At 40.5% G+C, this 24,032-nt stretch overlaps 1 protein-coding gene across 3 annotated transcripts; it reads right to left on the minus strand.

Annotated features, from left to right (window-relative positions):
- Positions 1 to 23,678, minus strand: TRA2A (transformer 2 alpha homolog). Of its 3 annotated transcripts, none has more exons than XM_052693740.1 (8): positions 23,463 to 23,678; positions 14,736 to 14,869; positions 13,688 to 13,859; positions 9,515 to 9,703; positions 2,563 to 2,678; positions 1,941 to 2,048; positions 1,146 to 1,213; positions 1 to 973 (listed from the first exon to the last, which is right to left on the minus strand). In XM_052693740.1, the coding sequence occupies exons 1-8, from the start codon at positions 23,496 to 23,498 to the stop codon at positions 963 to 965; spliced, it is 834 nt and encodes a 277-aa protein (XP_052549700.1). In that variant the 5' UTR covers positions 23,499 to 23,678; the 3' UTR covers positions 1 to 962. The 3 variants fall into 3 exon arrangements, with proteins under 3 accessions (XP_052549700.1, XP_052549701.1, XP_052549702.1); XM_052693741.1 differs by having other exon boundaries at positions 14,736 to 15,460; positions 23,463 to 23,677; XM_052693742.1 differs by lacking the exon at positions 23,463 to 23,678 and adding an exon at positions 15,149 to 21,404.
- Positions 23,679 to 24,032: the final 354 nt, after the last annotated feature.

The following is a 24,032-nucleotide window of genomic DNA, read 5'->3' on the forward strand; positions in this document are numbered from 1 at the left end:
TCAGTGGAATTTACTTTTATTGAAAGGAAAGAAAAGTTTACATGTAGTTACAGGTTTTCCATCCATGCTTTCAAAAGGACTGGAAACAAAACTTCATCATTATTGCAATACCAAAAGTCTGTTTGTTGTTAAGTGAACAGCAAATTATATAACTAATTGCTATGTTCAATAAATAGTTGTTTTCTCCTGCACTTATTAAGGGGAAATATTTAACCAAGCACAATAAAAAAAAAATCCCAGGAGTTCTATGGTTTTAACTCCAAATATTTTCCACTGTTCAGCTATCCAGAAATTTATCTATAAAACGCAGCCTTAATTTTCAGTGTACAAGGATGTTTTCCAAGTCAGTCAAATACCCATTTTTTTCTCTAGCTCAAATATTCTACATTCAAAGCAACTACCTGACCAAAAAACAAAACAAAACAAAAAAAAACCAACCAAAATCCTCTGGTTCATCACTACCTAAATAAATTTGTCTTTACAGTAAAGGCTCGAAGTTGTTACTTGTTTATCAAAGTAAAATGTTTGCCTTTTAAGACAAGGATCAACGAGTTACTTGGAAATGCAGGTTTATATCAAAGTATCTGTGTGTGCATTACGTATGACATGCAAGCTTTAAAAATATCACCGCTCTCTTGATTAGCCAGGAGTCCAATTGTTTTAAAAACAAAATAGGAATGACTTCCAAAATGTATCAACACTTTGGGTTTTCTATTTAACTTTTCTTAAGATGTTATACTACACAAAAACTACAATTACGATATTTAAGAGTATTACATAAGGAGGGATGGAAAACAGGAATACTTCAACGGAAGATATGTATATTCTAAATGAACCCAAGTTTTCTAAAATAGCTGGATGGAGGTCAAGGAAGGGAGGGGAAGGAGGGAAAACAGTAGGGAAGCTAAGATCTAAACTTTTTATTTAAAAATCAAGTCCTCAGCTGTTCGTTCTTCTGATCTTCAGTAGCGCCCTGGAAAGAAACAAAAGACAACATCGTTACTATGAACTAAGAGCACACACAGACTCCAGCATTGCAGAGCCCAGGTTTTTTTGCATTCACGTTCAGAACTCTCACTGACCAGTTAGTACTGTAACAGGTGTCACACCAGCCCGATTCTATTTATTCATTCCTGTTTACTTACTTGGACTATAGGAACGGGATCTTGACCGTGACCGGTACCTGCTATAGTAAGGCGACGGTGATCGTCTCCTTTAAAGGAAATTAAAAAGAAAGCAAACAATCATAATGAAAGAGGCCTCATTCACATCACTTCTACAGAATATTATCATTTCCTTAGCACTGAAAACCTTGGCCTGCATGAATGACTCCAGCTTGATCTGGCTGCGGCTTACAGTTATTTAACAAATGCTTTTGTATTTCTCTATCTGACGTGTTTAAAACCTGATGTATCTCTACAGCACATTTAATAAACTCTCACTAGCTCTGTAAACACCTAAGTGCTTTTACAGATGCCTACCATTCTTGTTGTACAACATTCTCTGAAACTAGATAACTTTCAGAATGGTCAGATAGCTGTAAAATGTCAAGCATTAAAAACCCCATCTACAAATAACTCCTTCTTCAGCAGCACTGTTTGTCAGCTGTTCCTGGTTCTACATACAGTACGGAAGAGTTCCCTTTTATTCCTGTCTGCTACAGTTGGAGGGCATACGTTCTACACCTTCTCCAGCTAGCAAAATTAACCTCTCACACAACCCATTAACAAGTAACTGCACTACAGAAACACTGAAGATTACAAGCACTTCAATCTTGTATTACAAAATCTACTGTAAGGCGGCTCTCAACAAAGCAAGCACACATGAGGAATCTTGTACAAATGGAGTAACATTTCTACCATCTAAAACTGAGAAATTTGTTTTCTTCCAACATTTTTTTTCTTTTTTTCTTTTTTTACAGAAATACAACCATTACTTACCTGTATCTGTAGTCATACTCTTCGTATCTGTCATACCCTCTGTCATACCCCCTATCATAGTAAGAGTCACGGCGTCGACCTGCTCCACCACCACCACCTCCTCCACTGCTGTTAGGAAAAAATAAGAAGGAATTCAGGTTATAGTCTCATCAAATTAAATCATTCAAAAACATTTTTCAGTATTGTAAATCAGACACTGAAGACTGAGCCCTTAAACAATCTAATAATTAAGCACGTAAACACCTTCCAAACAAATAACCCTTAACACCTACTCCCCTCCCAAAAAAGGCAAAATACCATCAAGACTTTCAGCCTAGATCTCATTAGAACTGAAGGCACATAGGCACCCTGGTATTTCATAAAGCTAAGGGTGTGTTAGCTGAATGTGCTGGATGAAATTTTTTTAAAAATAACACACTTTTTTTTTTAGATAAAAACCACAGAAGGACTTAAATCTGAATCGCAGTAACACACTTTACATTAATACCTTTGTGCAGAAAAACGTTTAATTCTAAAATGTAAAAATAAAATAGGCAGTCTGCAGCACAGTTTCCTCAACCAGACTTCAGTCTTCCCATTTAAATCAATTTTAGTCCCACCACAGGAAATGAGGACTCCTTACTGCGTTGGCCTGCCCATGTAGATGCCTGGGGTGGGTGTATGCGCTCTCTTGGTGATGGAGTAATCCACCCGAATCCTCCTGCCATCCAGCTCCATTCCGTTTGCATGCTCCATTGCCTGCGGGAAAGAGAAGGAATGAGGACAGGAAACCTTCGACCTCCTATGGAAAGCTAGGCACAAACCACACTGATTTCTGCCAGACCCAGACCAACAAGCCCCAAGCCGGCTCCACTTAGGCTGGCTACTAGTGCCCCATTGTGGTGGCTCGGCCCCAGCCCCCGGCCCGCTTGCCGGCAGCGCTTTCAGGGCTGCATCGAGGCGCCGAGTGCCGTGGCAGGCAATCAATCCCTTTTTAAGAAAGCACAGGACCATCCACTAGCACAATCGCTTCCCTTGTAGTAGACTTTGCCTTCTACCCATCAAAAAGGTAAACAAAGTCAAAACGGCTTTTCCTGAAAACCACATCTTTCCTACCATCGGCTCCGACCCAGAGGGGATGGGCGGATTCAAAGGCTGTGCAAAACAGTGGCTTCCTGTAGGGTGCATATGGCCGGATTACTGCTAGTCGGCTGCCATTTCATGCTCTCCCAGCCTCCTGCCATCTCCCTTACAAGGACCTACTCCAGCTTAGTAAAATGGCGGGTTCAGCCTACATGGATACCTAATTACAACCTTCCTCCCCACCCGCTCTCACAATAGCGGCCAGCCAAAGCCATACGCACAGGGGGCTGCGCCTGAGAAGCCCGCGCCTTCAGAGCTGCTCACAGCCGTGCACGCGCTCACTGGGGGTCCTACCCCGCTCCTTTCAGCTTTGAATCAATACAACGGCCTTTCGCAAACCCAAATCATGCAAGCAGTTTTTCCAAAGGACCACAGCAAACTTATGAGAATTATACACAGGGAATGCTACCTTGAAAAAAATAATTTCACAAATAACTGATGGTGGATTTAATCGTTATTAAAATTTTCAAAGGACATTTTTGGTGTTTGCACTTTCCATCTACCACTGCCCTAAGATCTCCAAAATACTACTTTACAAGGCAGCTTGTCCTATATGTATTATTTTCATTTTTGGGACAGATGTATCTTACAATCTTGAGTTTAACTCAAGATTTTTTTTAATATTATTTACCTGAGACACAATTCACACCCCCAGCTCATGAACACGCCTCTGAGCAGAGCAGCTTTTCCCTTTTTCTAAAACCAAAAAAGGGTATAACAGCTGCTCAGAAATTCACTTCTTACCAGTTCCGTGACAGGAACCTTGCTGAATTCACATCTAATCTACGTAGAGGAGGAAACAAAACTAACACCCACATGAGTTCACTTTGTGGCTCCAAACTGGAAGTGACCGAGCTATCTATCACTAGCCTATTTATCCCCACTTATTGTGCTTTAAGAGCTCTGTTCATACCTGTGCTATATCGCCACCTAGTGACGCCTGTTCCTACACAGCAACATCACACCTAGGCTAACTGCTCGGCTGAGCCAGACCATGTCACATCTCAACATACACTACTATGTTTTCTGAACAAAGCATGTTCATTAACTTCAGCTTCCCAGCCTGTAATTTTTTAGATCTTGCTGCACAAGGATGAAATGAAAATAATTCTGTGCATGCATACTGTGACTTATTACAAATCCAAAACAATGCTGCAAACAAGCTGGTGGAAATACTAACTTTTATGATTAAAAGCATCTTTCTGGAAATTTGGCAATACACAACGCATCCTAAAAAGAAAGGAATTTCCTGCTTCGTGGCACTTTCATGTCCGATCCCCAACATGCAGTGAGCTGACAGACAGCCACCTGAAACCCAGATCATTTGGCACTAGGTTCATTTAGAACAAATGAAACAACAGAAGAACAAACACTTCTTAGAGGAAAAAAAAAACCAACCCAACAGTTCTTTGACATAGGGAGCGGTGCAGAGAAGAGCAAGGTAACAGCAAGACAGCCAACAAGTTACTTTTGATAACAAAATCTGATGGTTCATCTTCAAAGTACTGAGATGCATTACATTTCAACAGATGATGACTAGCTGATAGCTCCCAGTCTGCATGGAACCCAGAAGCCTCAGTCACAATATCTGATGTCTTTCTCAATGGTAAAACTTCCACTATATTTGCTTTTAACAGCTGTTAGCAATAACTGATAACTATAAAATTTAAGTTAGCCAAAATGTTAATAGATACATAGGCATGTGAAGCCTTCCATGGTTATCTTCATCCTCAAGCTGCAAGAAAGCAACAATACTGATACCACCACTCAGTTCAGTCCCTCATGACTGCAGCTCGCACACCGTAACGCCCCGAAGCCAAGCACAAACTAGCGAATGAGTGCAGCACTTCCACCAGTATTTTAAAACCACCTCAGACATGCGGCACCACATGTTTGTTTTGAACACAGACTGGAATCTTACATGTAACTGACAATTACTCACATTTTCATTTTCTCCTCAAACTAAGAGCACCTTATAACCAAATGTGGGATTTTACAGTTTTGTTAGAGTAGCGTGTTTCATTCCAAACAAATCTCTGCTCGCTTCTCCTGCTGCTTTTGTACGTGCACAAACGCTAAGAGCATCTGGATGTCCAAGTGAAAAGACATTGCACACTTGGGCCAACAATTAAGAAGCATTCTCAAATGCTGTCTAGAAATCGGAAGTATATTTTTCAGATCATCAAATAAAACATGCTGAAGAAAAAAAAAATCGTATTATATTGGGATTTAGAGGCTTATAATACCCTCTCAGGAGCCTTTAACTGACAAATCTATTTTTATTCCACAGCCTGGGTTTTCTTCCAAATATCTAAGCACTGTTAAAAGACTGGCACAGCTTTTGCAAGACGACAGTAAGCAAGCAAGCAGCTGGGATTCACATGAACATACACTAGCAGCTTTGGCTGCAAAACGCACTGATGTCATACACCACATTCTGTACCTGTACATGGAGGGTCAGAAACAGAGTAAGACTTGGCAGTGACACAGGTAGGAACACAATCTCAGATTACAGTTTTAAACCTAGAACAATGTACCCTTAATAATAAAAGTCTTTTGAATTAGTACTGGTAAGGCGTTAATTAGTCAAGATGAGCAGTTCCCTAACTACTGGGTCAGACCTCCATCGGCTACAAACAGAAAACTTTAAATTCAACAGATTTTAACTCATCCAATGCGTATTACAGTACTTGGCATTTTGTAAATGTCCAAGTGCTTACAGAAAGTAGTCTGAATATATTTAAATAGCCAAACACAAACAATTTGTTACAACTCATTTTATAAGAAATCTACTTTGAGGATCTAAACATCCTATTTTCTTTATGAAACCAAATCCTTCCTATGTCGTACTTAGCATCAACAGTAATAAGATCACCTCTACTGAATTGCAGGTGAAGCACGGGACGAACAGACATCATCGCTGCTTTTTGTTTTTAAATATAATCAAAATACTGGTAATTACTTCCCTCCCCACCCCAGTTTCTGAGCTTTAACATCTATTGATTACACGGATTCTTTTTAAAGCAAACCTTAGAGCTGTAGTGTAAAGACAAACAAGATTTTAGAGAATCAGAATGAGTAACTGGGTATGCTTCTCTAACTATTAGCAATGGTCTCCAGAAGCCTGTAATTCCAGGCTTACCCAATTTCAATTCCAAACATGGGAGACATTCTCATGCTCTTTTCTGGTTTACCGAGAGTCCTCTTGATGCCGAAAACATCACTTAAGGCAGTGGGAGAAGTTTTGATCAATAACAACTCTTCTAAATTGCTCTGCCTGCACCACAGAATGTCTTGCGCAAACGAACAAAGAAACACACAGAAACATGGAAATATTACAGTCTCAGGCAACAAATTATGTCAGAGGTTCAGTTGTCTGTGTCAGGGTCGTCTTAACTGTCAATCCACACTACTTCAGAAAAGTGTTCTGAAACATGGTCAAAACTGTAAATGGCATGTAAGTAGCATGAGAAACTGAATATTCCATACTGCCAACAGCTGTTGTAGTTAATGCTTCACAGATGAGTTCCTTGTACAGACACAGCATTCACAGTAGTCTCAGTTTTAACAACTACTGGTTGATTGTGTGACAAGTGACTGAAAAGCCTGAATGAAATCCCTAGTAAATGTAGAACCACCTCCATACAACTCCGAGCCTTTTACTTGTGATCCTGTTATTACTGACCCCAAGACAATCAATCTGCCTCAAAAGGTGGTGGTTGTTTTTTTTCCCATTCTACTACACAGCTTGCAACACAGTGTGTACTTCTTCTGTAAGAGGAAGAAACAAAAATCCTAAACTACTACCATGGTGGACACGCGAATAACTCAGCTAAAACACTGCATTAACTGTTCAGTGCTAGTGTTACAAAACAAAGTATGTCAGTCTTCAGAAAGAGGTCTTCCACAGAAGATAACAAGTCTGGCTCTTCACACAGCAATGCTGTACTCCTCATGTGTGGCTCTGAAGTCTTAGCAGAAGGATGATAACTTAAGACAAGACTTTGCAACACACAGGGCAAAAACAACACCAAATACTACTTCTCTTGCTTTCAAGAAACCAAAATGTAATTTCATAAAAAAGCAAGACACGGTTACGCTTCCACCAGCTCAATATCTGAGGTGATTTTTAAGGAAGTTTACTAGTGTCAGCAAAGATCCCAGCAGGATTTCAGCTGCAAGAGAACCCACGCAATACCACAGCTGACCAAACTGCAAAGTTTAAAGACAACTACTCACAACTCTTTGGGTGTCCTATCTGAAATCAACACTGTTTCAAAGCACACCAACTAAAAGGCTTTCTCGAGCATCCCTCTGGGAAGGGTAGAAGATGATGTGAAATCTCAGTGATTACCCCCTCTTGCCAGGGTTTTTCTAAACCTATTTAATCCATCTATGACTGTTTTAAAAAAGACAGGAGTTCCACTTCACTTCTTACCTGGAGCTTTACACTGCCTATACTCAGAGGCTTGGTTTATTTTATTGTTTCTTTAAAGAGGAAACGTATTTACATGAAACAGAAGCAGCTCAAGTAACATTACTTTTAGCATACCCAGCTTTTCACATCTGACCCATCTTCCCCAAGGATTTATATCACTCCTCTTAGTCCTCCTCCAGGGCCTGTCAGTTTCATGCCTATAGCTGTATCCTGTTTTCCTACTTCAAATCTGCCTTCATGGTCTGTGAAATTAAGTCAAATGAAGCCATCTTTTCTCCCCAGTGAGCTGATGTAGAGAGGAGGAGGGATGAAAAAAGTCCCACCACTTGGAACAAAGTGGAGATGGGAAACATTTGGTAATATTCCCATTTAGTTTAGTTCCTTCTTACAGTGCTCATCTTTATTACATTTTTGCTTCTGTATGTAATATCCCATCTTTTTTGCTCTGCATTCCAATTTTGTACCTTCTGCCAAAGCAGCTTCATACTAAACAAATTACTTCATGGTATTTACACGGAACATTTTAAAAAATGTATGATGTCATGCATGACCATTGCCAATGACAACTAGAAAAAAAGTACTTCTAAAGACACGAAGTTTTAAAACAGACAAAACCGGCACATGAATGCCACAAAACAACATGCAAGTGTTTTGGATACTGACTGCACTACAGAACAGTCATAGCTTCAGAATCCTACCAGTCTGCAAACAAACACAAGACTAAGAAGTAGAACCAAAGAGACCACTAAATATGAACAGACAGCAATCCAGCCCATTAACTCCTCTCTTAACCTTTCAAGGTGATACTGGGGAAACAAAGGGAAGCTGAAGGAAGCTTCCAGCTCTTTTTACTTGCTCCTCTCCTATAACCTACAACAATCATACAAATACAACTTCTATCCTTGTCATAAACTGGCTCTCTGTAAGTCTTGTTTCATCACCTTCTACAGCTGCTTGCTCTATCACAATTGCTTGTAGAATCATACCAGAAATGAGTTAAAGTTCAAAAATGCATCTAGCCCAACTAAGTTATTCATGACTTTCAGTACCATAATTCCCATCAGCAGTTTTCATTTTTAAGTTACTGACAGTAGGTCCACAGCTGTCATCCTCCCACCCTGCAGCGCTAAGTGAGAGAAGTCATACCCAAACATCATGAATACGAATACTTTTACCTAGTGAAAACAGAATCAAACTGCTTATCTGAAACGTCTGCCCATGATTGTTTATGCACAAACGTGTTACGTCTGTCCATAAGAAAGAAAAGATATCCTCATGAGGAAGGTATGACATTCAAGTGCACTGTTACTAAAAAGGAGTGTATGATAAAATACCTTGGGTAACTGAAATACAGACACTTCTTTATTTTGTCAGAACAAACAGAATACATCTATTTGTTTAACAGCAAACTCATGAAATCTTAGTAAATTCGTAAGGCTTGCTGCACCCTTACACAGGTTAAAAAAAAAAAAACCGAATGTAGTGAACCATAATACAGACTGCAGTTCAGATTCTTTGATTGCTTCCTTACACATCAATTACACTAATGGACACTTAGTCCAGACACGCACAGCTATTTTCTAACTAGCCACTAACTCAAGACACAAACACTCTCAAATGCACAACACACTTCCAAAGAGAATGGTGAATAAAGTATTCAGAATTTTGATACAGAAAGTTATTTTCAAGAGTTAGTTTTCAAAAAATTTGAAAAATCCTATGATTCTTCTGTGCCTGTCTGAAGATTTTCATCTTGAAGTAACAGATTAAGAAATCAAATTGCCACTTTTGTTAGTGATTCAATACAAACAACAGTCAGCCTCAAACTTCACTTGAGCTTCTGAACATCGAACTGGTGTTGTTAATCTGTTTAGAAGTGCCACACAGTTTGAAGAAAGCATTTGAAATGAATCTCAGAGAACTTCTGTAGTGAACACACACAACTTTTTACAAAGATACTTGTGAAGACAATACACAAACAGCACGCTGATTAAGTAGCAAATGTTGAATTTACCTCTTTAGAATCATCAATTCTCTCAAAATAAACAAAAGCAAATCCTCTCGATCGTCCAGTCCGTTGGTCATAAACAACATTGACACCAGTCAAAGGTCCATAACGAGAGAAGACTTCACGCAAATCTCTCTCAGTGGTGTATAAACTGAGACCAAACACTCCAAGACATGTATTTGGATCCGGATTAGCCTGGTAAGATAAGAGGTTAACACCAGCTAAGTTAATAAAAAACAAGTCATGCATTTACACGTATACATTTCTCAACATTTTATGAAGTATAGCTCATTATACATTTTAATACTTCAAGAGTTAACATTCCAATCTTAAGATACTTTCAAAATGTAACTAATTTCCTGATATTTATTTTAGAAAACACAAGGGTAAATTTCTCAAGTTTCTGAAGTGTGCCATCAGTACCACATGAGGTATTACAACTACAGAAAAGAGGCAGCAAACAGGAAACTGTTTTACTAATATTTTTCACTTGAATCATCAACAAGATGCAGTCAGGATATTTAAGGGTGCTAAAAATGGGCCAGTCATCCCAAAGTCCCTCCCATCTTTAACATTCCCACACCGTCACCAATGATGCCACACTGCCAAACGCTGGACGCTGCCTCTACTTTCATACAATAAATACACTTGAGCTTGTCAGCACAAACAGCTGAACTTTAACTCACCTTTTACCAGAACTGGGTACTTCCTTCCCACCTCAACACTTCCCCTTCAGATATAGTGAAGGTTAGTATTTAAATTGAAAATTTTCTCTCTGCCCCATAAAGCTGGATCAAAATCACCAACTTAACTACACAGAAACAAATACTAGTTCTACCAAACTAATTCAGAAGCATGTGCACTTGTTTAGAACAAGACTCCAGACTCCTTTAACATGATGCAAGAGATTGAACTATTTGTATAATTCAACTAAAGTAAGTCAAACATGGAATTGTACAATTGCTCAAGGTAATGCAATTCATTTTTTTTATTAGGTTCAAAGTTTCCCTACTTGCCTCAAGAGTTAAGCCAACCCCTAAGGGGCTACCTTTATCAACATAAGTGGAGTGTTTTTTGTTAGCTTTTTTCCTTTCCAGTCAAGTTCCTGACACCTGCTACGCTAGAATACTCTAAAATAACAGCATAATAATAACAGGCAGAGGGATTTCATTTTTTCCTGCTGAAATACTAATGGGAAGTTAACAGCTGAAATTTCTGTTTCAGTTTCAGATTTTCAGAGCCACTGGTGCACAGTAATATGCCTCAGAGCTTCCTCTTCATTGTGACTTGAAGAATGAAGAGGCCTTGCTCTTCTCACATGCTCTTTTATGAACTCTACTCCGTAGTTCTGGATACCAAGATGACAGTTTTTAGATGACAATTTTGAAGTAAAGCCTTCAATTTCAAAACTTCCATAACAAAGGAAATTTCTGCTTTAAAGCACAGACAGAAGGCAAGTTGAGACTAAAGGCTGAGCCAAGGTATTGCATGGTCTCTACCTTAAACTTAAAAAAATAACTAAACCAAAATTTTGGAGTATGCACATAGGTACCTGGGTTTTAATCTGCAACATGCAGATTTTGAAATAAAGAGCTCTGGGAGTCAGCATGCAAAACATAAAGACAAACACGCCTATGACCTGTATGCTCCAAGTTTACTCTACAAGACTCTGCTTAAGGCTTAAACTCCTTTTCTGGAGAACCATAGCATTAGTTCACTAGCTGTGACTGAGATAAGCACATCTTTATATGCAGGAGGTAAAAAGCATCTGGATAGTATTTTTCCATGTAGAAAATAGGGGCATCATACGCAGTTATTTTCACAAGCATTTTGAAGAACATTACAAGCTCTGCTCACCTGCTTTCATCTAAGCATGTTCAACTAGCCCATCAGTTTCTTCTATCAGGAGATCTGCAACCTAGCTTAGCTCTTGTTGCAAGAATCCAATTTAACTCAACTCTCTTTTAAAAGGATTCTCCCTCACCATAAAGAGAAAAGACTGAACAGAGAAAAAATTTTCACACACAAAGGTCAGTAAACAAACCGTATTCCAAGCCACTCACTATTAAGAGTGGAGCACAGGTTCAGCCAAAGGCTTCTCATCAAGGAAGAGGTCTGGATGAGGCAGCAGCTAAGCATTTCCTGAGCACTGCGACAGCACAACTCTCACTTTTCTTAAACAGGAGCACGCTTCCCCCCCAAAAAAACCCACAGCTGACAAACTCTCCTCATCTTCTACCAAGACACAGAAGAGGGATGAAGAATGTGATTTACCTACACTTCCATCCTACCTTTCCTTATTTTTGCAATGCTACATTTCAAATTGGTGTGGATTTTTCCACTTTCAGAGTTTGTGTTCAGGAGCCCATTGTAAAAAACAGTGGACAAAATTCTTGCCTATTTGCTTTTTCCATTTGCCAAATTTCCAGCTTTTAGAACATGAACTTCATACAACTCATCACATTAAATGGCACAACAAAAACTGGCAGTCTGCCACTTTGAAGTTTCAATTAGAGAGGTTTACATTTCTTTTTTATTCCTCTTCATTTAAGGCTATTTAATAATTCAGTGGCATTAGCATCCACTGACGAAGTGCAGTGAGAACTCACAGTCTTTTAAAACATTGCGTAGACAAGTCCCTGCACACGGTGCTCCTCAGTATTGCTCTCTTATACATCCCCACTCAAAATTAAACCTAATTACCTTTTCCGAGACAAGAGAACCAGTCTGTGCAACCTAAGCAACAAGAGATAGTTACATCATCCATCACTAGATGGATTTCAGTGGTGGAGGACAAAAAGACAGCTTTAATATCAAGTTTTTGTACTGCCTCCACAGACCCAGGTCAGCAGAAGTGGCAAAATTGTCACCAATTTCTCTGGTGTCTGTAGGACCTTGCATTTAGAGAATTCAAATCTGGTTTATTTTGCTTTGACATTACTAGAACTATTGTTCAGAATTAGTGTGGAATTCATTTTGAAAAGGAGTTTCATGTTTCACAGTCACTGAGTCATTTCCAAGAAAAAAAAAAACCTCCCAGAATTTATTCAGAGCAAAACATCCTAGTATTTCTAAAAGTAATAAAGTAGATTCATTTGTCTTTCACCAGGAAATCTGCTATGCCTTTTGAAGTTCAGTTATTCCTTCCAACTTTTCAAGACATTAGATTCATATTTACTACATCATGATTAAACACCAGCAACAATTCACAAACAGCTTAACTACAAATGCTGCTTCACAGCAGCTTAAGACACTGTACATTAATTAGCACTGGTGTAGTCTTGCTGCCTTCCACACACTCATTTCTCTCTCACATTGGTATTATCTGGTCCTAGTGAGCAGCTTCACCATAAGCAGAACTAATTCATAAATACATTCAGAGAAACTAAACTACATCAAAGCTGAAAGTATCACAGCCCTCACCAAGGAAGAAGTGTGCAGCAACGTTTATTTTGATCAGCTTGAAGCAATGCAAAAACCTAAGGTGCTGAAGAAGGAATGACTTTGGGGGAGATCTCTCAGAATGACATACAAGAAGTATCCTGCATCTTAGTTTGTTTACCTACGCTTTCTATTCTGTCCACAGAAAGACTATTTATTTCCCATTTGAATTCTCAGAGGCCTACCGGTCCTTTGCATAACTTCTTCTCTAGCTTATTAAGATTTACATATTAGCTAACAGTGCACAGGTATATTCAAGTTAAACCCAATTCATTTATTTAGAGGTATAAAATCACAAGCAACCTTCAACATTGTAAACTATGTTATGAACAAGAACACTTCAGAAGCCTGTTCCTTTGTTTCGCTGGTCCATCTTGTAGGTATCTGTTTTGTTTTGTTTCATTGTAACCAGAGAAGACCTTATTTTGTGAACGAGGTATATGCTGGCAACAAAATAAAAAAAAAAACTCCAAAGGTAGAGCAGAGGGAAGTAGACATTAACAATCTGCTTACACTGAATGCAGTGCTACGGTTCTTAGCATCTGCCCCATTACTTGCACAAGCAGTAAGGCCAGTGGAAAGACTTTGCTGTTTCCAACCCCTTCTTTCACTCAAAACCCAATTCCCCTATCTTCCACTGACACGACAGTAAATCACACTCAGCCTGCAGTTAACTTGATCACACCGTTGTTAAAGCAGCCACCGTTTTGTTAATACTCAGCCTTGAACACGACATACCCTGCTGCCTGTGTGCCTTCTTCTGTTGGACATTGGAGAGTGACTACGGCTCCTTCGACGACGATATTCTGGCGTGTACGATCTGCTTCGAGAACGTCTCCTATGGGAATGAGAATGGGAATGGGATCTGGAGCGAGTGTAACGTCTGTGCGAGTGTCTCCTGGACCTGGATCTTCAACAAAGATAAAGGTTTTGGTTACATCATATGCACACAAGCATATAGAATTGTGAGCTTTGCTCTTCCCAGAGAAAAACCTCAAATTCATTTTTCTGAGGCTCGCTACAATTAAAATAGTTGTTTGAGCTGAAAAATATTTTAAGATGCATTTAAAGAAGACAGGCATGCAGTCCTCCCTGTACTCAGAGGGATCTCTCTGTTTTACCACTTCCTTAAAAGGGAGAGCTATAGAACTTTGCCTGCACAGGTACACACTGACAGGGAGATGAAGAGATTTAAAAATGAATTTAAATCTTAAAACCCAGGAAAATAAAGAAGCTACCCATCCTCAACTTTAGCCGTAGCTTTCAGATTTTGTTTTTATAAAGACTCAGCATTTCAGTGAAGAAATGTCAAGAACTGTCCCCAAGCAATTATCCTTCAACATTTCCAATAGCTCCAATACAGAGCTAACCCTTATCTAACACAGGCTACTTTTGCTGTGGTTTTCAGTTGAGTCTTCCTTCGTACCTGCACAAAGGGACCACACACAAGACCCTCTCCATGAAGATTTTTGAGGAAAGAGACCATTAGATTTTGAGTAAGTGAACTGTAACCTCTTCTCCCTTCTCAGGAATAGTTAAATCGCTTTATTTTAGGGGCGACTTCTACACAGCTATTCCAATTTACATTACTTCCTCTTTACATACACATGCTTTATTACTTATGGAATCTTCCCCCAGCCTTTGCCACCAAAATGCAAATTAACACGGCCCTCTTAACACCCTCTAAAATATAACTTTTACAGGAGAAAAAAAATCTCAGTAATGTAACGAATGAATGAACAAAAGCAATAACTCTGAATGAACCTGAACTACTTCCCAGACATACCTCGATTTTGATCTTGACCTAGAGTGTGATTCAGAATGTTTGGAAGCTCTCGATGGACTGCGAGATCCTGACCTGCTCTCCGATTTTACACGAGCAGGACTCCCAGCTGGAGATTTTGACTGGGAGCGAGACTCCTAACAAAAAGAACAGTATTACAAATGGTATTGGTTGTATAAATGCCTAACTCCTAACATTTAAAGTACAGTAATTCTATTATATTGATTGCTCCTGAAAAACAAATGGTTAGGGAATACCCTCCAGAACAAATTTCATTTTGCTAGCCCACTGTTAATATTGTATGCTTTCCTCAAATAGATCCCTGCTCGAACCAGATCACCAGTTCTCTATTAACTAAGTAATCATGCAAATTCATCTACAACTTGATCATACAGACACTGGAACATAAACCATACATTTACTTAACCTAGGACCCATTCATTCTTCCAGATTCTTTTAATTCTACTTCACTCTTGCTTTCTACTTTTCTTCATTCTTCATTGAGTTTTTCATTTTTCATACTTCGTGTATTCTTCCCCAATTCAAACAATTCATTATAGCCTTAAAAAAACATTCAAGTGCTTCTATCTGACCAATCTTCTGTTCAATTTTTTCCCCCATTCAATTTTAATTTTCTGATCTTTAATACTTTTCATTAGCCTTCTTTTATCTTGATTTATCTTCCACATTCTTGGAAAAAACTCTTCAATTTCTTCACGAACATTAACCTTAATGGAAAAAGAACATTTAGTATATTTAAGCACGTGGGGATTATAAAACTCTGCTGGAGTTCAGATGTTATCTACCAAATTGAAAAGCCAGCAGGTAAAGTGCAAGAAACTACTTTATAAAACAACTTTTTTTAAAAAAGCTTTAAAACTGTATAAGTGTCTATGGTCTAACAATAAGCTTACTGGGTTCTCAGTGTTTTACTGTATTTTCAAAGCTACCCTCCTCCCCTTTCAAACTTGTTATTCTTTGTAAGATACACAAATGAACTAAACGACTACTTAGCACAAATATATTAAAATATTGACACGGCAACTGAATTTCCCCCCTGAAAAAGCAACTGTGTTTTCTCAGCATTCAATATCCCAAATTCTACTCCTACACATTATTACTAAGACACTCTCAGTTCAATAGAATGGCCAACAATTTCCAGTCAAAATCTATCTCTGCACATACTTACTCGCACAGTACATGCACATAGATATACGCAAGACAAAATTTTCTTCCTACTTTCTCTTCCTCATTGTTATCCTGTTTTTCTTGCATACAACTTAATCCACAAAAACAAAAAGACATAATACAGCAGTTCAAAGCAATCCAATGAAATATACAACTTTCTTGTTTTCTTGTATGATAGTGCACACGAGAAAAACTAAGAAAACAAGTAAACAAAGAGCAGGTTAGGATTTCCTCACATTCCTTTAGTATGCAGCATTTCTAGGGAGCCCAGCAACAAGAATGAACTATGGAAATACTACACATATAATCTGTATGTATCTATAATATCTACATTATCACAAAAAATTGTGCAGAACTCTTAACAGAAAAAAGCATAGCAAGTTCCCCTCCCACAAGTGACATTTCACTCTTATTTTCACCATTTCCCCTCCTGCTTGTCCACAGAACGTATTTCTCAATTTATCACTCTACGTAAATTCAGATTTGTATTTCCTTTCACAGTTAGCACTCTGAACCCAACCCCTTTTTCAAAGGGCTCCTTCCTCGCATTTCTAGACAATAAAAATGCGCAAAATGGAACTTGAAAGATCCCTTACTAACAAGCATTACAGCTACGCTACCTGTTGCCCTTCACCTCAATGAAAAGGGCAAGGGATATATGGAGAACGTCACTTACTGGGATGACAGGCATGTTAAACTTATCAGCAAGGGCTACATTGAAAGCCTGGCTGTGACATGAGAACCACAGCATTAGAGGTTTCCCTTATTAAACCAGCCTACTGCTGATCTAGCTACAAGGCTGTCACAGAAATAGGAGGAAGGATGCACACTTTGATATCACTGAATTTTGATGTTTATATTTTTACATCTAAAATTGACTCTTCACAAAAAAAAAAAAAAAAAAAAAAAAAAAGCATCTATACACACATTATCCTTTAAAGGCACTAATGTGATTTTTTTAAGTACCTCTCCTCAATTCTTCCCTTTACACTTAATCCCCAGCAGCAGCTCTTTTTCTCTGGCAGTTACTTCCACCCGTCCCCCTTCTCCCCCCAGTAAGAGTAATCAGCAATACAGAAAAGCATTTAATGCATCACTGTCAAGATTTAAATAAGAACTTCCAATAAAAAAAGCAAAGAAGTGAGGAAATTATATTGCCCACTCTTATTACATTTGGAAGACCACTTCTTGAACAATAATAATGATACAAACAACAAAAAGAACAGCAGCAGCAAAAAGAAAAAAGAAAAAAGTAACGTCACAGTTCTGTTGGGAGGTACCAAAAGTATTGAGGACCTGGTAATTCCCATACATGAAAAAGTTAGCTTAGCATCCTTATCTATTCACCTGCAGCATCTTCTGACACCACCCACAGCTTTTTCTAATAGCACCGGTTATGACAGTGAGTCCATACGCAGCTGCCGAGAGCAAATATTACGTTATTCCATGTAGGCCACGTTCATTCAGAGCTCGTTGCTTAAGCCCTTCAGAGGCTGCATTTGCAAGCATATAACCTTAGAAGTGGAGCAACAGAGGTGACAGCGTAAGTCTGTATACATTTCAAACTTCCTCAACTTTACTGTAGATGTAACTGCAGCTAAAGAGAGATTACCTGTTAGCAGTTGCATAGTGTGTGTGGCATTGGCAGGCAATTACATCTCATCTTCCGATGCAAACTGATCACCTAGTTTTATCTCCTACAGTGCTCTTCAACAGGAGGGACTAAGAGAATCATAATAAGCTGCAAGAGTTTAAGGACTTAAGGAAGTCACTGAAAAAGCACCTAATAAGATTTATATTAGCAAGACTACAGGTAGGGATTAAGAGATTCAGAGCTTCAAAGTGTCACAAAGTGAGATTTTAAGGAACTTTCCTCCTCTGTTTCCCCACAAGGAAATAATCAAGGTAACTCTTAGTCTGTGTCAGATAGATCCAACAGTCCTGCATTAACAATTTATGCCCACTGCAGTATCAAAAAGAATGCTATGTTTAATTTTTTTCTTATTATGTCATCTTTAACAAGAGCAAATAGACACCTCTATTATCCAAAGCATTCCAATCCCTTACTATTCTTCAAGCAATTTACACACTCTGATCTTTGCTCCATATTTACCCAGAAATGAATTTGACTACTGACAAGAGAACAAGCTACACTTTCTGCATCCTCAACATTTACTTCTCTTTCTGCTCTGAAGATCCTCAGCCACCTGAAGGCCATAGATTAGACTGCACTTTTTTCAACTCAGCTTCTCACCCCACCACCACCTCACGAGTGACAGCAGGCATCTTCTGCTTTGTTGTGCAGCTACCAGTCACTGCTCTAACCCTCACAAACTCGCAAGGCAGATACTCACTGTCACTATTTCCAAGTATCTAGATTTGCTGTCACTACAGCCTGTGGGAGACTGACTGTCTATATTCTTCAGATCAAGTTTCCCTTTCAGAGGGAAAACACGTGCAAGTAACACTTTTTCCCATGGCAAAATGGAAAAAAAAAAAAGTGTGCTCCTCAGAACGTCCCATTGCAATACCCTCAGCATATGGGGGAAGTGGGATTAATGATTCATAAAGAACTGGAACCAGGAGCCAAATAAATTGCTGTAGGGGAATGCAATCTAAGGACTGCAGCTTCAGCAACTGATTCTCTGGATGACAACTCCAAAGCCAACGAGTATTTTCCATTCTTCACACCCTCTTTCTTCCAGAAAGACCAAAGTGAAACCAAGCGGTACGGACAGGAAAAGTCCTTTCCTATCATTACCTAACAATTGCATATATCTAGGCACTGAGTAATTCACCGACAGCTCCCCACCAGCCAGCTGAGCAAGACGTCAGAGCATTTCATCCACACTGTACAACTGTATCAACAGATCCCAGGTACATCTGTCTCTCATTTGTCTTCCTCACATCCTTCAGCAGAAATGCTGCTTTCAAATATAGGTATTCCTTGAAGAAAAAAAAAGTTATTCAAAACAGTTCTACAGTGAGCGGAACTGCCAAAGTCTTCACAAAATACTTTTAGGTTTCCAGCTGCCATCAGAGGGTATGATAAAAGACAGTGAGACAACAAAAATAGCTCTCTTAAGCCACTTCTCACCCTCACTGTGTCATGTCTTACCTCACCCCAGGTGCTACCATTTCAGGGTACGACAGAACAGGATTATCACGAGGCTATCAAAATCTACAGTGAGACTAAATAAAAAGAGCTGATGAAGCTTATGCTAGGCTTTCTGCTAACAAAATATGGAAAGTAAAATAGGAAGAAAAAAAACAATCATGAAATCACACTAATTTCAGCTGTGCTTCATTCAACCTTAGGAAGTACCCACAGCACACCAGGGATGGAAGCACACAGCACCAGTAGCCCAGCAACACCACTGAACGAGCAAAACAAAAGCTCAGACTTCATAAAAATCTTGCTAGAAAACTCCTGCCCAAATGCCAAAAAATAAATGAAGTCCAACTTTATCAGGAAACAGAAAAGTATAAGTGGTCAGAAAAGCAGCAAATTTAATATCATCCGACATGCACTGGATGAATTCATCAATTCAGTAGCAAAGCTTTGAGATAAGACCATCATACTTTTTAGCTATTGCTTTGACAGGAGCCTACTGACTTGAAGCTCACAAGTTAAAAAATATTTGTTTAATGCTATGACCTGTCACTCTATACTCAAACTAATCCCTTTATTAGCTATTCTTCCATAAATGTGTTAATGCATATGTGTAGGCAATAAACTTTTCTACAAAGCAAAATTAACCTGCGCTGCCTTGCAGACACCTTTAAAAAGTTAGCAGCATCAACAAGCATTATGCATTCATTCATTACACTACTCCATCTAAGAAAAAAATCTTCAGCAATTAATTTCTTGCAGATTATCAGCTTACAATTCTGCATCTTCTCACTGAGGGCTGAATGTACACCTGCTCAGGGAAGGGTTCAGTAGGTAGTCTTCTGCCCAGGTACCGACCTCAACTTTAAGCTCAACTGAACAAAAAAAGCGATCAACTTGCCAAAGAAGTCTCCTTTCCATGCCTGCCATTAGAAACACCATCACAGCTTTCTCCAAGCTGATGCAGAACCACACAGCACGAGCACAGCCACATCTGTACCTCAACAACCATAGTAAGCAGTGTGCCTGCTTGCTGCTGAAGTAGCAGATTGCCACTACACTAGTCTGAATCAAAGTGCTGCAGGCGTGATCAGGTTTAGATAATTAACATTAGCACATATGTTAACTTTAATATTTTCTTCATGAAGCTTGTGATTAGCAGGTCTAAAAGCCACTCGCATACATAGGAACAACACATATACTTCCTTTAGTAGTAATATATACTTCAAGTGCTTTTTTAGAAGGAGACCACTGTGATTTTACAGCAAGCAGGAAGAAGCATCTCGTGAGAATCAAGGGCAATCAATCTGGAGTTCTGCCTTCGTTGTAATGCTGCAAGTGGAGCTTCTGCCCAGCTCTGTTCAGACTGCCAGTCCTTCACTGCTCAGAGAAAGCTTCCAAAGAAGTTGCATCACAGAATATGCACTGGATGAGTGTGTTGTTACAAATAAGGACAAAGATGAAAGGAAATAACACCTAAATTCTTGTTTAAAGTTGCCTGCTACCTAACAACAGGATAAAAAGCCTCATCTGCCTAACCTGCTCTCAATGAATACTGATAAAATCCTTTAACTGCTCCAAAACTCAAGTCACTGCATACAAACATGACTTAAAATCATCTTCCTCCTTGAAACCCATAAACTTAACTCTAATGTCTATTATGTTTCCAACTACTCTAGCAATTTCTATTAAATCACCATGTTTCTGTGCTTTCTGGGGAGGAAGCGGAAGAGAGTTCTTCTGTTCAACCAGCAACTAAACTTGCTGAAGTTGAAGCAAAATGATACAAAGCCAGAGCAGATGTTGATTAGCCTAAGCATATCTGATTAACAGCTGCTTTGAAAAAAAGCAGTCACTAAAGAAATGAGCAAGCTCGAGAGTAATAATAATTAAAAAATCCCTACTGATGTCAACAATGATTTTATCCAATGCTTCAGAAAGGCAGTTTCCTAGACAGCACAAACTACACAGCCTTGCTGGAAAGTTGCTTCCGAGATCATCCTAAATCTCCTCTACATATTAAATAATGGAAATGATTCTAAAATTTACAAGTTAAAACAAAAAGTAGAAAATTAAAAACTATCAATAACCACATATGAAACTTATCCACAAGTAAGAGGCAAAACAGGAAAGACTTTCTAGCTAATCTTATATACCAGGATGTGTTTGAAAGAGTCGTTTGCTTACTACTCATTCAATCAGTACCTTCATCTCAGCATCAGATTACTGCTACCTACAAGAACCAGGCCTCCTCAAACACCACTCCAGTGGGTACTGAAACCCAGTAGTGAAGGAGGTGGGGGGAACTCAAAAGGCACTCACACCTCTTTCGTGGTAAGCTTGAGGAAAGCAGGCTCTTCACAAACCCTCTCCCACCCCCAGACCCCACCCCACGTCTTCTGTTTCTTCTTCTGCTGAAGACTTAGGCCACACAATCCTTACGTGCCTGCACACAGCACACTAAACCACTAAGACATCCTAGCGTTTAAGAGTTCTGGTCTGATCAGGAACATCAAGTCAAACACCAAATCCCCTCCTCCCACAAATTTATGCATTTAATTTTACACCTGCAACTATTTTCAGTTACAATAAAATAAATAAATAAATATATTAGGCTACAAGGTTTTCTAAGTATTTTAATAGCGTTATCAAAAATGCATTACTGAAATAAGTAAAAGAACTACTTAGGAACATTCTTAATTAGAACAAAAAAATGCTGTGGGAGAATCAATTATCTGCCATTGTGTTCAGATACATTTAGAAAAATGAGACACTCACATGCGAGTGCTTCATAAATTCCAATACTGAGGACTGAAAAGAATGCAAGTTTTCCAAAGAAAAGCTCAATAAGGTCAGCAGCTCTTTCCAACAGGTAGACTTTCCACCTCAAAAAAAATAAAGCATAAGCCAACTGAGAGGTAACAGAAAAACTGCTATGTGGGACTCCTATACTTCACATACTGTCAAAATGCTGTTTCACTTCTACGTTTGGCAGAACATATGCAGAAATCCTCAGCTCTATTTGCTTCTTTAGCACTAACAAGAGACCCATTAAGGAACCCAATATAAATATTTCAATCAAAAAGCAAGAGCTGCCAAAATATCAAGAAGAAAATATAAAAAAAATATATAAATCTTGATAGAGATGATGTGACTGGAGTAACAAACCTTAAAAATGAACGACAAAGAACACATGCTGCTCAGCTTTCTCAGACCTGGCTGGCTTCCCCCAGAGATTAGCTTATTTAACTGGAAAGAGCACAGGTACCTGCCACCTTTGTGTAACAATTAACACAAGAACAGATTTTGTTTACCTCACCTGAGGAACCAGCAGCAGTCACTGCACAGGTAAAACACACCGAGCCTGGGGACTGGGTTTTTCGGTTGTTTTTGTTTTTTAAACTAACAACACAAAAGGATAAGCACGTTTCTGTAAAGATCATTATTGGAATAAGACTCAGCTCTTTTAAAACGTTCATTTCTCCAGGCAACAACCTGATAGAAGCGAAAAGCTGCTACCACTGGTTCATCAGAAAAAGTCACCAAAAGGATGCTCAGGTGTTCTTCTAAAGCAATTCTTAGGGAGCATACAAAAAAATCTTCAAAATTAAAAAATTTCAGCAGTGATGGAGCGAGGATAACACACGTTTAATTTCTGCTTCAAGCAGCTTCCAACTGCTGCTTATCCTCATCATCACTAAGCAATTAAAAAAAAAAAAAAAAACAAAAAACGAAACAGAAAATGGAAAGGCCCGGTTATTACAGGCGTACAGAGAAACCGCAGCAATGGGAGGGAGGGGAAGAGAAGACACGGGCCTAACAGCGTTACAAAACCGCAGCGGCGCTGAGATAAAGCCCTCGGCTACACGGCCGGGCGCCGCGCGGCTCCCGAGGAGGGCCGTGCCTCCGGGGATCCCGGCACGGCCCGAGGGCGCTGCCGCGAGCGGCGCCGCTCACAAAGGGATCGGGCGGGCACGGCGAGGGCCGCACGCGGGGTGAGCGGGAGCGGACGGCTCGGGACGGCGGGCAGGGACGGAAATAATGGAGAAGTGGGGAGAGAGCGCGGGGCTCGGCGAGCCCAGGCCGAGGGGGAGGGAGAAAGGAGGGGAGGGAGGAGGGGGGCGATAGCGCCCGCAGCCCGGGCAGGGGGTCGGGACGGAGCCGTGAAGGGAGAAGGAAGCGGGCGAGGGCCGAGGCGGCGGGGCCCAGTCCGCGCCGGGCCGAGTCACAAGAGAAATAAAAGAAATAAATGAGGACGGCGGGGAGAGGAGGGACGCGAGCGCCCGGGCCCCGCCGGGAGCTGGGCTCCCCAAGGAGCCATTTTAGAAACGGCCGCGCCGCCACCTCCGCCCGAGCCGCACCGGGCGCCCCCGCTCCCCGCCCGGGCCCGGCCGGCCCTCAGCACGGCCCCGGCAGGGACGGCCACTCACCCTCCCCTCGAAGTTGTTCTCCTCCACGTCGCTCATGTCGGCAAAGTCCTGACCGCGGGGCCGGGCGAACGGGGACGCTGGTCCCAAGCAGCGACCGCACCCGCCGCCGCTACCGCTACAGTTACCGCGGTTAACGCTATCCCTACCGCCACCGTCCGCCACCGTCCGCCCCCCTCCCGCCAAAGCTCCCAACCCGTCTCCCGCAGCAGCGCAAAATGGCGCCTCCGCTTCGTCTGCGCCCGACACGGCTCGGGGGTGGGGCCGGGCCCGGCCCGCCCGCCCGCCACAAAGGAGGCGCCGCCGGCGGACGACGAGCGGCTGCGACGCGCTCTGAGCCGTGCGGCCGCCACGCACGCGCAGGCTCGTCCTCGTGCCGCCGAGAACCGAGTCCCGCCCGCCAGCGCGCGGCTCCACGCCTCCTCACGGCGGCCGTACGAGGACGTGCCGGGTCTGTAATACCGCGCGAGGCCTCGCACTGCGCAGCTTCACTTTTCTTCTCTCGTTAACGTCACCCCTTCTGCTCTTTTCTAGTAAATTGCCCTGAGTTCTGCACCGCTAGAAAGGCATCTA

The sequence above is a fragment of the Tympanuchus pallidicinctus genome, unplaced genomic scaffold (genome assembly GCF_026119805.1).
Source record: "Tympanuchus pallidicinctus isolate F22 unplaced genomic scaffold, pur_lepc_1.0 scaffold3, whole genome shotgun sequence".
Classification (NCBI taxonomy): Eukaryota; Metazoa; Chordata; class Aves; order Galliformes; family Phasianidae; genus Tympanuchus; species Tympanuchus pallidicinctus.

Coding starts and splice junctions, on each gene's coding strand:
- TRA2A (XM_052693740.1), bottom strand. CDS start 23,498: ATGAGCGACGTGGAGGAGAACAACTTCGAGGGGAGG. Junction 13,860..14,735: donor AGGTCAAGATCAAAATCGAG/GTATGTCTGGGA, acceptor TCTTTGTTGAAG/ATCCAGGTCCAGGAGACACT. Junction 2,049..2,562: donor TACATGGGCAGGCCAACGCA/GTAAGGAGTCCT, acceptor TTTTCCTAACAG/CAGTGGAGGAGGTGGTGGTG.